The sequence below is a fragment of the Rhinolophus ferrumequinum genome, chromosome 17 (assembly GCF_004115265.2).
Source record: "Rhinolophus ferrumequinum isolate MPI-CBG mRhiFer1 chromosome 17, mRhiFer1_v1.p, whole genome shotgun sequence".
NCBI classification, from domain to species: Eukaryota; Metazoa; Chordata; class Mammalia; order Chiroptera; family Rhinolophidae; genus Rhinolophus; species Rhinolophus ferrumequinum.
Window position 1 is genome coordinate 48,653,055 of NC_046300.1, and position 13,850 is coordinate 48,666,904.

The following is a 13,850-nucleotide window of genomic DNA, read 5'->3' on the forward strand; positions in this document are numbered from 1 at the left end:
ATTTCCTACAGCCCTCGGGTGCTAACCGGGGCCCCTGCTGGGTTGCAGCTGCTTGAAAGAGATCCAACCAAAAGGCTGGGAGTGACTGGGAATATCAAAACCCACCCCTTCTTCAAGACCATCAACTGGACGCTGCTGGAGAAACGTCAGGTGGAGCCACCCTTCAAGCCCAAAGTGGTATGTGATCCAACTCCAGTAGGCCACGCACTCGATGCCGTCCCTGCTGCCTTCTGGGGTGGGCACCCTCGTCTTTGCCCTTCCTCTCTTGCACATATTTACATGCTTTCCTCCTCTCCTTCCTCCTGGCAAACCTGCTTCCCTGACCTCCCTGGTACGTTCAGTCCCAGCCTCTACTCTGATATTCTTACCTTTTCTCTCCTCACTCAGTCATTCAACAAACACTGGGAACCGTGGGTCCAGCCAGCCTTTAACATACGTTCTGTAGTGCCCGCTGTACGCAGGGGACCGTGCTTTGGGAATCACTTCCTCCCTCCACTTCTCCAATCCATTTTCCAATAAATATTGGAACTGCTGAGTGCCTGTTGGGTGCAGAGCTCTGTGCTGAGCTGCTTGGCAAAGGGGGAGGCCCAGCCCCAGAGATGGAGGAGCCCACGGAGAGATAAGAAACTTGAACACAGATGATCATTCATGATATAACACAACAGCATGAAAGATGTCACAAGACCACACAGGATCAGTTGTCATTGGGCAGGTCTCAGCAGGAGCCCAGAATGCATAGAACCGGGTGGGTCTGAGAGGAAGTGGGACATGGGCAGGGCTGGGGGCCGCTGGGAGGCGGTCCGGGTAGAGGAGGGATGCTTCACACAAAGGCCCAGAATCCACAGAGGCCACCAAAGAGCCAGCAGGAGAGCAGAGGTAGGTTGGGGCGAAAATTTGGAGCACCCCAAATACCTCAGAAGTCGGACTCTGTGGCCCTTCTCTGATCACAGTTCCTCCCACTCCTTTTCTCTCCTCTGCTTCCCTTCCTCCGACAGGACACGCTGTCTCCTGGACAGCCTGTGTGTGTGCCCCACTGTTATGCCTGGAGGTTGCAGAGCACTTTCCCTGCTCCAGGGACCTTAAACTCAGCGCCTCCTGGGCTGGGCACGTCACTGCCAGGCCTTGCCAGTGCAGGAAAATTATACAGCCTGCTCTCACCATTTTGCTTATGATAGAAAGAGGGATAGACTGATGTCTCTGCACTAAGAAACACAAGGTGGGAGTGCTGATCAATAGCCCGTTAGTGGGAAGTGGTGGGGCCTGTGGCGAGCGACCCAAGGGGCCGTCAGCTCCAGGAGAAGACCTGCCAGGATATGGATCCAAGGCTGCGCTGCTCTACCTATTTCCAAAAGAAACCAGAAATCTGGGGGTTTATGTCAAATTGCCTGATTTAAAAATGTTGGCTCATATTCCATTAAAACCCGCTGCTAGTCAAAATGATTGTACTTGCCAGCTCAGCTTGGCCAGAGGGCCACCAGCCTGAGATCTCTATTACCATTTCACTGTATTCTCAGAAGCACTGCTGGCACGTTTCCTGTGAACACCCCAGTAGTAAATAGTTTAGGCTTTGAAGGCCAGCTGGTCTTAAAGCAGCCATAAATGATATGTCAATGAATGGGTGTGGTCGTGTACTAATAAAACTTTATTTATGGACACTGAAATGTGAATTTCATGTAATTTTCATGTCATGACATACTCTCCTTTTGATTATTTTCTTAGACATTTAAAAATGTAAAAGCCATTCTTAGCTTGTGGGACTTACAAAATCAAGCAGTGGGTGGGGTTTGGCCCATGGACTGTAGTTTGCCAGAACCCTGCTCAGGGCCTGCCCACCTCTCCTTAAACAGACCGAGAGCTCCCTGCTGGCTTCTTTCATCCCCCTTGGGGAAACAGTATCTGCCTTCCTGCTGGACTCCTCTCAGGCTATTGGGAGAGATTCCCTTTTCTGTTCTTAAGGACAGCTGTGGCCTGGCCCAGCCCCAAAGCGATTCCGAGGTGTTTGGCAGGCCACCACTTGGGTCCCGCTCACCTACCCTGCCCTCTGCCCACAGAAATCCCCTGGAGACTACAGCAACTTTGACCAGGAGTTCCTGAGTGAGAAGGCACGCCTCTCTTACAGCGACAAGAACCTCATCGACTCCATGGACCAGACAGCATTTGCTGGCTTCTCCTTCGTGAATCCCAAATTTGAGAGGCTCCTGGAGAAGTGAGGTTCCCAGATATGCCCCCAAACTCGTCCCAGCCAAGGAGCACCCACCCCCAGCCCAGGGAGAGCAGGCTTGGCCCCCCCCCTGCATTGTCACCTGCCCGCCCCCCACAATAAGCAACAGTGTGACTGTGGTGATTTCTGCTGCTGCCCCACCCCTCCCCCACGAGGGGCCTTGGCTCCTGTCTGGCTGGTCTCTTAATGGTACTTCCTCTGTGAACCGTGTGAATTTGCTTTTCCTCTGCCCTCAGAGGGAAACTGTAAATCCTGTGTTTCATTACTTGAATGTAGTTATCTATTGAAAAAATATATATATATATGCATATTATACATATATAATAGGCTGTACATATTGCTCAGTAGAGAAAAAACATGGACTGGTAATGTGTTGATCTTTTAAAAAAATATATATATATACATATATATGTATATATATATATATATATGTATATATATATGAGCATAAGCTGTTTGAACCACCGGGTTCTTTTATTTGTATGTCTAAATAAACACCAAATGGTACTGACTTGGCCGTTGGGATGTGTTTGTCCCAGGAAGCTGGTGGCTGCTGCTCCCACTTTTGGCAGCTGTGTCCTGGAAGCTAACTGAGCTGTTAGCTGCAGACACAGACCCTTGTGTTTTCATGCAAATGTGTTTGTATTTATGGGTTTCCTCTAGCTCTAGGGCCCTGGGCCTAAAGCAGAAGGTTTTTCTGGGTGGTTTACAGAGCCCCAGATGTCTCTGTGGGGAGATGGGAGGAGGTGGGACCAGTTGCAGTCTGTCTCAGGAGAGTGAGGCATCATTCTGCAAGAGCAGAGATGTGAAGAGCCTGGCCGGAAAGCATGAGTGAAGGCCTAGAAGCTGGCCCAGACTGGAATGAAAGACAGGGAAGAAAAAGTTAATACATCTCAGGCTTCAGGCAGATCTGGATTCAAACTGCAGAGTGGCCAAGACACATAGGCACTTAATCATTTTAAGCCTCAGTCTCCTCATCTGTAAAATGGGGACAAGGCAAGGCGATGCTAGATTTAACTCCACATCTCATTACTATTTATGCCACAAAGCAGTCTGTGTCTGAGTTCTAGAATCTATTTCTCAGGAGCCCTTGCCTACCTGGGGAAGGGGAGGGGAGCAGGGCAGGAAGAAAAGGTGAGAAAATGCTAAGTGGTTGGGTCGAGGTTGGCAGCCATGTTCCAGTGTGCCTGTTGTCCACTAAAGAACGTGGCTCCAAGGTGGTGGCCAGTGTCCCCCAAGCGTGCAGCTCTCCCTCCCACCACCTCAATGTCTCCTCCTCTCCCACTTCCTATTTTTTCCTCTCTCCCTTCTGCTTCCTTTTTCTGTCTCTGGGGCACAGGCCTTGAGGTAGGGCCCGCCTTCCAGCCCCTCTGGTCCAGCCCCCAGCCCTTTGTCCTTAGACGTGGGTGAGGTGCCCCCAGCGCCTGATTGGCTGGTCCTGGCAGCCAAGCAGCTGACTTCCAGCAAGTTCATTTTTCTGGGCTGAGGTACAAGTTTCCATAGCTGGAGAGGAGCAGGATGGGGCTGGTGCTGGCCAGGGGAGGGGGCTGAGGGGATGAGGGGGCCCGAACTCCCCTGAGAGACCAAATGTCTCCCTCCGCCCTCCGCTCTCCACCCACCATCCTCTCAGGGAACACTTGTTGAATCCCGGCTCTTCACAGAGCAGTGCAAACCCTGAAGTGGGGCTTTGTCCCTTGGGATCAGTCAGGGAAGACAGCATGGCATGGGCTGTGCTGGGGCTGTGAAAGCCCCAAGGTGGTGCGTGGGGACTCCTGTCCCCTGCCTATGCTGCAACACACACAGGCCCCAAGGAACCTCCCACACCCCAGGGCTGTCCAGAGTAGGTTTGGAACAAAAATATGGTTGGTGTTTGAATTCAGAGCCTCTTGTCATCCTCTGGCCGCTCCAAGGCAGAGGTTTGCACCCAGAGCCCCAGTTTCCTACTGTATGGAATGGGGAAATTCGTAGTTTATCAGCCAGAGGCAGTGGAGTGGGGGGGAAGAACATGGTACCTGGAATCAGGAGACTGAGGTTTGAATTCCACTCTGGTACGTACACACTGTGGAACCTCCATGAGTTTCTTCATATTCCTCAATTCCCTCATCTGTAAAATGGGATCATTAATACCTGCTGCCTTGTGGAGCTCTTGGCTCTGGGGAACCCCTTAAGGGCTGATGCTGGTACCCCAGTATGCCAGGCAAGCCCAGGAAAGGACAGGAGCTGGGCTTGAGGGGCCCACTTCAAGCAGCCGGGGATGGGGAAGTAGCTGTCGGCGACGCTGCCAAACTGTCTGGGAGGCTGTGCAGCTCCAGGCCTGTTCCCAGAGTTGGGTAGGCGCCAGGCCTGACCCATCGGCCTCAGGAAATGCCTCTCCTGGCTGGGCCCAGAGCCACACTTTCACTGGGACCTAGGAGTCCGGAAGCAGGCATGCTATCCCACCCTACCTGCCAAGAAGGTGTGTGAAAAGAGCACTGAGCTTGGCCCCCACTGGAGGGCCAGCGGGAGTAACACACCCCACCTGAAATGTATGCCAGGTTTTGTGCTTAGGGCTGAGCAGAGTTACACAGAAGCCGGCAGCAGGGAGGGGGCCAGAGGAAGGGGGTGAAGGGGCAGGCCGGAGTATGGGCTCTGCTGTTAGATGGCCCTGGGTTCAAATCCTGTATGTCCCTAGTTGTATGACCTCAGTGAGTGACGACCTCCTGGAGCTTCAATTTCCTTTTCTACAAAATAGAGATAACAACGCTGGTGATTATGGACGAGGATCTCTATAAGCACATCCCATGGGCTCACGACACAGTAGATGCTTAGTAAACAGCATCCATTATGATACTTTCTCCTCAACGGGATGAAAGGACGGTGGGCTTGCCAGCTGCACAATGAATCCCTGGGTCTTCAGACTGGACTGCAGGAGGGTAACTTGGCAGTTTTGATTAAAACCTAAAATGCACCCACCCCATGCCCAGCAATCCCCCTTCTCAGGCAGAGCTACCCAAAGGAGTCTCCACAGGGCCCAGGATTCCCACTGCATGGATTAATTGGGAAAAACCAGAAGCAAGCAGAACACCCAGCAGTTGGAGAGCTGGTTAAATACTTTTCCGACGTGGGAAGTGCTAAGGGCCAAGAGATCAAAAAGAGCACGTGAGAGAGAACCAAAGGTTCAGAGTGACTTTGCCCTGTGGCTCCATGTGCCAGCTTGTGAAGGCACCCAAAGGTCTAGGAGCTCAGGGTGGGGATACAGAGGTGGAGAACCACAAATCCTTTAAAGCAGTGGCTCTCAAATTCAGTGTGCAACGCATACTGGTAAGACGTGCTTTGTGCTAAATTCTAACCAGGAGGTCTCAGTCCTCACTGTACATTGGAACCCAATGCCTATGCTCCCCGGGACCAATAAAATGGTGATCTCTGGAGGGAACCCAGGCATCGCTATTTTTAAAGCTCCCGGGAGGGTCCAACCTGCACCACGATTGGGAACCCCTTGGGTGAGACCCGGGAATCCGCTGCATTTTTTCTAGTAGCCCAGGTGAAGCCAGGAAATGCTGCTCTGAACAGGTCACACCCTGGAAGGCAAAGTCACCGCCCAAGCCCAGTGTTCGGCAGGATCCGACGCCAGAGGACCCCCGCTGGACGGCCCACCGCTAGTCGAAGATTGGTGAGTGGGGTGGGAGGCCGCCGCCCGGGCCGGGCTGCAGCGCCCTCTGGTGGTCGGCCGGCGCAGACCCGGGAGGACCCGCTTTGTGCTAGGTACAGTGCAGGGTTCTTAACCCATCTGGTGTCATTAGTCCCGGGGGAAATGTTCATGCAAGGAATTGCTGGAGGACCATTTGGCAGAGATCCAGAGACACGAAGGTTACACATCTAGACAGCTCCCCTAACATTTAAGAGGCTCTCTTGGCTAGTCCATATCTCAACCCCATTCTCTGGCATTCATCCTGATATTATAATCACATTTCCTCAATTTATTCCTTATCAAAGTGTGCTTAACTGATAGGAGCTGGGAAGTCCCAGTTTTCTGCAGGTTTAAATGGCAGGAAATAAGGGGTGTGCAGCGTTTGCCAGGGCGGGAGGTGCTAGTGGGCTTCAGGACTTCCAGTAACGCTCTCTGCCTCATTCCTGCAGGCTGGGCGTTCGCACTTCTGCAGTCCACCGTGCACTTGCCTCCTGCTCGCCCCCTCCAAGCTGGATGAGACCTTTGGCTCCCTCTTGCACCTTGACTGTGCCCCCGCGGTGACCTCAGAATGCCCTGGGTGAGGCTGGAGAGCTGGTTTTGGTTCCTCTGAATCCTGACCTCTCTCCCAGGCACCTTCTTTTCTCCTTGGGGCTGGGGAGGGGGAGATGCACAAAACACAGAACCTGGCAGCAAGGAAGGGGAAGAGGGGCAAAGAAAGGGTCCCAAAACTGTGAGCCAGGCCTGAGTCAGTTTGGCCCAGGTTAGGCCCCACCTGTGAGGTTTGGGGCACTGGGGCCCTCACTCCCTGGGTCTTCATATGATTGAATTCAACCCTCGCCAGCTGTGGCCTCAGTGATTTAAGTCTTTGGAACTTTAATATCGGTTCTCAAATCAGGCTCTTAGGTGGCCTTAGAAGACCCTCTCCTTTCTTTCCCTGCTGTGAAATGCATACTCTGAGGGCCCTCACATTTGCGGCTTAGCCCACATTAAGGATTGTACAAAGCCCAGAGCCTTTCTGGGAAGGCGTTTTCCCTTTTCTTCTGAGAGGGGATTTTACCTTGCTATTGGTTTCTCCTGTGGTGTGGACACAGGCGCTGTGGGTAGAGCAGCAGTGTTGGGCTCTCTTCCTGACTTCATGCATTCCCTCATGGCACAGGTGCCTGCCTGCTTTGTGCTAGGAGCTTGACGGGCATCACTTGTCCGTCACTCAGCGGGCATGACCTAGCACTCACTATCTGTGGCTCCAGAGCTCATGACAGTGACACGCTGGATCCAGCACTGTACTTGATGCTTTCCCTGCATCACTGACAGCAATTAAATCTTTACAACAACCCCACTAGGAAACGACTGTTAGTCTTCTCATTTTACAAATCAGCAAACTGCTCTGAGAGGTTAAGGAATTTGTCCAGTGGCTCTGCATTTGGGGCTCCACTGTGTTGCTTCCTGCAGCTGAGCACAGTCTCCCATAGTCTCTTGGGCTTGCTCAGGAGCTATCAGGGAGAGCACATGGGTCTCCTGTCCTTTGTCATGCAGGGTCTCAGCTCCCGCTCCCCTCCGCAGGATATGGTGAGGCCAAAAAGGAACACCCACAGAGCCATAGATAGGGCAGTCGTACCACTATAGTCTCACTGGTGGCTGGGTTGGAGACACAGGAAGCAGGAGCCACACGATCGGCCCAACCTGCCATCCACTTCTCTGCCAACCAACCTCACTTGCTAACTGCAATCCGCGCTTGCTAGCTCAGCCACCATTCACTGCTAGCGTAGCCACAGCAGTTATATTAGGGGCCAATGGCTCACTGGTTACAGCTGACGGCCATCTAGCTGATGGCTGTCCAATCACAGTTGATGGCCATTTACTACCCGAGCCAGCAATTTTCCACGTGAGGCCGAGAGCCTGGAAACTGCTCTCCTGGCTTTGTCCCCACATTCTACTCCTCCAGGGTCTCGCCTCACAATCTACGCGACAAGCATCTTCCGCGAGGGGCCCTGTGCGAGGAGCCTGGAGGTGAATGCAATATACTGGACACAGCCAGGCTCTCTGGGCACAGCCAGGGTTTCTCAGGGCACCACCAGTCCTGGGTACAGCCAGACTTCCTGGGCTTCTTAGGGTACCACCAGTCTCCCCGGACACATCCAGGGTTTCACAGGGCACTGGCACTCTTTCTGGGCACAGCCAGACTTCCTGGGCACAGCCACGGTTTCTCAGGGTACCACCACTCTTTCTGGGCACAGCTGGACTTCCTGGGCACAGCCAGGGTTCTCAGGGCACTGTGCTGGAACAATAGTGGCTCACAGTCAAGGTGCTTACATATTCTCGATGGCGGCCGGTCGAGACACAGGAAGCAAACATCCACCGGTTCCACTGCATGGTGGCACGTTCCCAAGCAAACAGTCAAGTGGTCCATCAAACCAGGATTGGAAGGCAATTCCCCATAGTCCACAGTCATTCGCCAGGGCTGTGCACCGGCCCCACAACGTGTGTGCCCTCTCTGCAGGGCGAGGGCTCCAAGTCCTCCCCAACCTGGGGGTGAGGGATGACCTTGACCTCACCCACATCTCCCACGGAGGACTCAGCAAGCGTTTCCTCCTGGGACTACAAGTCCTGCATCCAGGCTGCCTCAGCAAGCACTTTCCAGCCCACACGACTTCAACAACCTTCGCTTTCTCCGGCCTATGCTGGTTGGAGAACCGTCACGTCTTCCCACCCCTCCACGGGGGTCCAGCTCTCTGGCAGCTGCTCCTCCTGGTCTTCCTGAGACTGAGCTTTCATACGTATAAACTGCTCCATCACCTTTCGGAGAGTTTTGGTCGACACCACACCCTGCTTGCTGTGCCATGTGTCATGCAGGGTCTCAGCTCCCGCTCCCCGCCCAAGAACGCAGGATATGGTGAGGCCAAAAAGGAACACTCATGGAGCCATAGGTAGGGGAGTCATACCACTATAGTCTCGCTGGTGGCTGGGTTGGAGACACAGGAAGCAGGAGCCACACGATCCGCGCAACCTGCCGTCCACTTCTCTCTGCCAACCAAACTCACTTGCTAGCTGCAATCCGCGCTCGTTAGCTCAGCCACCATTTGCTGCTAGCGTAGCCACGGCAGTTATATTAGGGGCCAATGGCTCATTGGTTACAGCTGACGGCCAACTAGCCACAGAGGATGGTCGTCCAATCACAGTTGATGGCCATTTACTACCCGAGCCAGCACCTTTCCACGTGAGGCCGAGAGCCTGGAAACTGCTCTCCTGGCTCTGTCCCCACATCCTTGTTCTCAGATGTCCCAGGAAGAGGGAAGGTGAGCCTGGTGGCAGGCAGGGACAGCAGAGGACTGCTAGGACGGGGTGCAGGCAGGCTGACTTGGAGCTGGAAGGACCCTTGGAAATTATGGATCACCAGTAGGGATGTCCATGGATCAGAGTGGAAAACTGAAGCTCGAGAGGCAGAGGGGCTAGGCCATGGTCACAAAGGAAGACTTTTGGAGGGAGCAGCCAGGTGTGTCCCCAACCTTCTCCCTTTTATAGGGTAGAAACCTGGTTCCTCCTCCTTTCTGCAAACTCACACTGAGCGCAGCACACTGGGCGGTTAGTAAATATTGATGAATGAGCAAAGGTGAGTGAGTGAACAGGAAGTGCCCTCTGAGTGCTTACTGCACCCCCAGCACAGCCCTCAGCTCACTCTGCTCCCCTCCCCCTGCTCTGGTATGGGGAGGGGCAAAGGTGCAGAGTAGGTACAAGCAGGGCTGGCTCCCAGTCCTGCCTTGGGGCATGAGCGGCAGATGAGCAAAGCCCACGACCTCAGTAGTCTGTGTCCACCAGCTGATAGGTGGTGGGGGCCCACAGCCCCAGCTGAGGGTTGGGAGCCAGTTCAAGAGCAAGGCAGCTGCGGCTCGCCACAGCCCATTAGAAATTGGCCATCAATAGAGTATTGGCGAGGCCTCTCCCAACCACTTCCTGGGTTTTAAATCATGAGTTCAGAAACAGCTAAGCCAATAAGACACACTTTGCAAAATGCTTGCGTTGAATTAAAAATGGATCCTGTTAGCTTAATTATCCTTGGCTCTGTTTGGGAACGAAGTGTAGTTTAAAAAAAAAAAAAAAAAGATTGTTTTTAAACCCTAGCTCGGGTTTGCTATAGCTGGATATCTAATGCCCCCATGTATACTGGACTTATACTCAGCCTAGTATGTGCCAAGAGTGGCAGTGCTCATGGCCAAACAGCAGGATGCAGGCTTGGAGACAGACGTGGGCCTGTCCTGTTCCCAGCTGCTACTCAGCCTTTCTGAGCTCGGTTCCCTCGCCTGTAGCTTGTGCATGATAGTACCTGCTTTATAGGGTTGTTCTGACGCCGATGTGTAGAAAGCTCCTCGTGCAGTAGTTACTCAGGAAATCTAAGATTATTATTCTTACTCTTAACTTCATGAACATTTTATATGTCTTCATGCATATTTGCCTTAACAATGCTGTAAGTATAAGGCATGGCTGGGCCCAGGCTAGGAGTGTCCAGGAATCCTGTAGAAAGGGGACACGATTTTCCTGGGATGGGAGTGAAGTGAAGAGCCCTGGATTGTGAGTCAGGAGTGGGTTCCAGACCTGGCAGCAGGGTCCTTTACTCCCTCCCTCTCTGTGGGCTTTGGGCCATCAGACAGCTCGACAGCAGGAAAATGAGTGTCTAAGGCTGATATGAATGGCAAGGGGTTTTAAATTGTGAAAAAGAACATTTGAATGTCAAATGTCCCAGTTCTTGGCACAAATCAAAACCAAATGATATGAAAGGCGCTAATTACCACTGTCACGAAATTCTGTTGAAAGTTGTGGCAGCAGCAGAAAGAGCCACTGATGAATGGAGTGTGGCCCCTTGTCTGCCCCCTCTTGTTTGATCTTACAGCCCACACTGAAATCTCTCCCTCGACCCTCATGACCTTTCACTGCATGTTCCAGAGGTAGAGCTGCAGACCTGCCGCAGGCCCGCAAATGTATCCCTTCCTGGTAGCACCAGGGAGCAGATATGCTGGCTGGGCTGATGTTTCTTGAGCAATTACTAAGGTCAGATCCTGCGCTGCAGGCTTTTCTAGTATATTTGTGGCCATGACCCTGAAATGAAGGCTGTACTTGTTAATTCACTCTGTGAGCATTTAGTGAGCACTAATTGCACGTCAGGGACTCTGCAGGAGGTTGAGAAACTGGTACAAACGTGGAACAGGCCTCATGGTCTCAGGGGGATCTGTAAACAGACAATTACAGTGCAGGGGATGGTAGGTGCACAGAGGAGGTGCTGGCTCTTCCTGGGAGGGCAGCAGGGACCAGGGAAGGCCTCCTGGAAGAGGAGACGGCTAATCCTAACATCCAAATAATGAGGAGAAACCATCATCAGACCTGCAACACTTTTGAAGTATAATATCAAGCATAGCTTAGAGGCAAAGCAGTGGGGCCCTCTTAGCAAGGGCAGGAATGTAAATTGGCTCCCTTTTCCTTGGAAGACAATTTGGCACCCTTTGGGAGTGCTGAAAACCCAGCGTTTTCACTGCTGGAGAACATTGAGAGTGGCACACATGACAATGTTCATTGCAGTGTTTGTGAAGTGCAAAGTTGGAAAAAAAAACCGAATGTCTTCAGAGTAGATCAAGAGCTGGAGGTGAATTCCTGTAGCGGGATGCTGGTTCACCCACTTTCACTGTGGGAGAGAGCTCCCTCCTTTAACACCAATAAAATCTCAAAACCACGTGAAGGGGGAAAGCATAATGCAGAAGGACATGTGCGGGTGAGGGGTGGGGATGAAACAGTGCAGAGCAGAGCAGTTCGGACAGAGCTCAGGGATGCAAACTTCAGGGAAATGCACAGACCGGCAGGGGTGACAACTTCCCGCCAGGACACTGGGTACCTCTGGGGGGTCCACAGGGTAGCTGAAGGGCTTGACTTTCATCTGTGATGTTTTGTCTCTTTTTAAAAATCTGGGAGAGATTTCAGTGTGGGCTGTAAGATCAAACAAGAGAGGGCAGAGAAGGGGCCACACTCCATTCATCAGTGGCTCTTTCTGCTGCTGCCACAACTTTCAACAGAATTTCGTGACAGTGGTAATTAGTGCCTTTCATATCATTTGTGTCTTTTTAAAAAGCACGTAAGGAAAATCGTTAGAGGTTCGTAGGGCTTGAGGGAGAGTCTGTGGATGCTTATTTTAATCTGCTTTATAAAAACATTTCATAATGTTTAAAAGTGTTTTTTTAAAGAACACTAAGGTATTCTATCTCTTGACCTGACTGCTGGGTACCCAGGCATCCCTTTAAAATGGTTTGTTACACTGCCCATTTATTTGTTCTATGTACTTTTCTTTATGAAGGTGACATTTCACAGTTTTTAAAATTTAAATGGAATGAGTAGGTGGGAGGCTGGGGTCAGGGAAGCAGTGCCAGGCTTAGGGACCAGGAGGAGCCAAAGCCTGGGAGCCAAGCAGAGCCCCTCGTGTGCAGAGCCCTGGGAGTCCAGGGCCAAGGATGGCGGTCCCCTGAACTTCACGCCTGTGTGGGGTCGTGCCCACCCCCCACACACACCTGGCACCCCGGGGCTAGGCCTAACCCAGTCTCTGGCCTTTGTGAGGCTGTGTTCCCCCCACCACCACAAACACACACACACCTGGCACCCCGGGGCTAGGCCTGACCCAGTTTCTGGCCTTTGTGAGGCTGGATGGGCACCAGTGGGAGCTGAGAGGAATGGGCAATGCAGTGCTTTCACCAGCTTCTGGTGCAGTAGGAGGTGGTTGTGTGGCCTGCAGGTGGGGGTTATTATGAGTCTGGCATTTCTCGTAGGCGGCAGGGGCAGCTGTGCTAATGGGGGAACTTGTAGTCCTGGTAGTGGCAGCGTGACAACCTGACACGCAGGCCAGGGGGAGAGAGCAGAGCCACCCTGGGCCCAGGTGCAGAGAAGCAGCTGCCTTCATGAGGTTGGTTGGCTTTTCTGGCGCTTTTGGAAGATTCGGGGAGGCACTGCACGGGCAAGGGGGATGGAAAAGGTCCGTTTTGCCGGGGAAGCTGCAAATGAGCTGTGCAGGCTCAGAAAAGGAGGGGCACCCGACATCAGGGGAAAGGCTGAGTGATTTATCTGATAAGTAATCTTATTAAGAAAACTCTTAGACATAAAGAAAAGCACAGAGATTGATGTTGCCCCAGACTAAGAAATAAATCATTAGCGATAAAATTACTGCCCTTTATACCCCACTCCCCAACACACACCTTATTTCCTCTGCGTTCTTCCAGAGAGAAGCAGCACCTGCTTTTAGTGCTATCTGGAAATGCAAGGGCCAGCAAGTAGTTTCCAGAGGCATCCCTGAATGTATCTAGAGAATTGTTTTTCATGTTCTGAAGCTTCGTGTAAACAGTTATCTTGGCTCAGAGGATTCTTTTGCCACCGGATTTCTTCCTGGCATGCTTTTGAAATCCTTGGAGTTCAAGTGCCTTTCTTTTCTTTTTCACCCATTTAAAGTGTACAATTCAATGGTTTTTAGTATATTCATAGAGTTGTGCAACCATTGCCACAATTTTAGAACTGTTTCATCACCCAAAAGAGAAACCTCATGCTTTACCCGTTATCCCCTAAATCTCCCATAGCCTCAGCCCTAGACAACCACTACTCTGCTTTCTGACTGTATAGATTTGCCTGTTCAGGACATTTTAAATAAATAGGATCATACAATATGTAGTCTTTTGTGACTGGTGAAGGCATTCTTTTTCATGATTGTATTAGGTTGGTGCAAAAGTAATTGAGGTTTTTGTAATTATTTTTAATCTTTTAAACCGCAATTACTTTTGCACCAACTTAATATGATATTCAGTCACATAAACATATCATAATTTGTTGACCCAAATGAATGATGTGGAATCCTGCTTTCAGCCAAGAAGAAGTAAAAGGGACTGTATTTACTTTCCTGCCTGAGAAAACTAAAAAAAAACAAGATAAAATCGATAAGACAACAGT

The 13,850-nt window shown here is 51.6% G+C and overlaps 1 protein-coding gene across 3 annotated transcripts in view; it reads left to right on the forward strand.

Annotated features, from left to right (window-relative positions):
- The window catches only part of PRKCD (protein kinase C delta), a 28,806-nt gene extending 26,074 nt beyond the window's left edge, over positions 1 to 2,732 (forward strand). For all 3 annotated transcript variants that reach the window (XM_033133038.1, XM_033133039.1, XM_033133037.1), the window contains exons 17-18: positions 49 to 177; positions 2,052 to 2,732. In XM_033133038.1, the coding sequence (XP_032988929.1) occupies positions 49 to 177; positions 2,052 to 2,210 (288 nt within the window). In that variant the 3' untranslated portion in view covers positions 2,211 to 2,732. The remainder of the gene's footprint in view (positions 1 to 48; positions 178 to 2,051) is intronic.
- Positions 2,733 to 13,850: the final 11,118 nt, after the last annotated feature.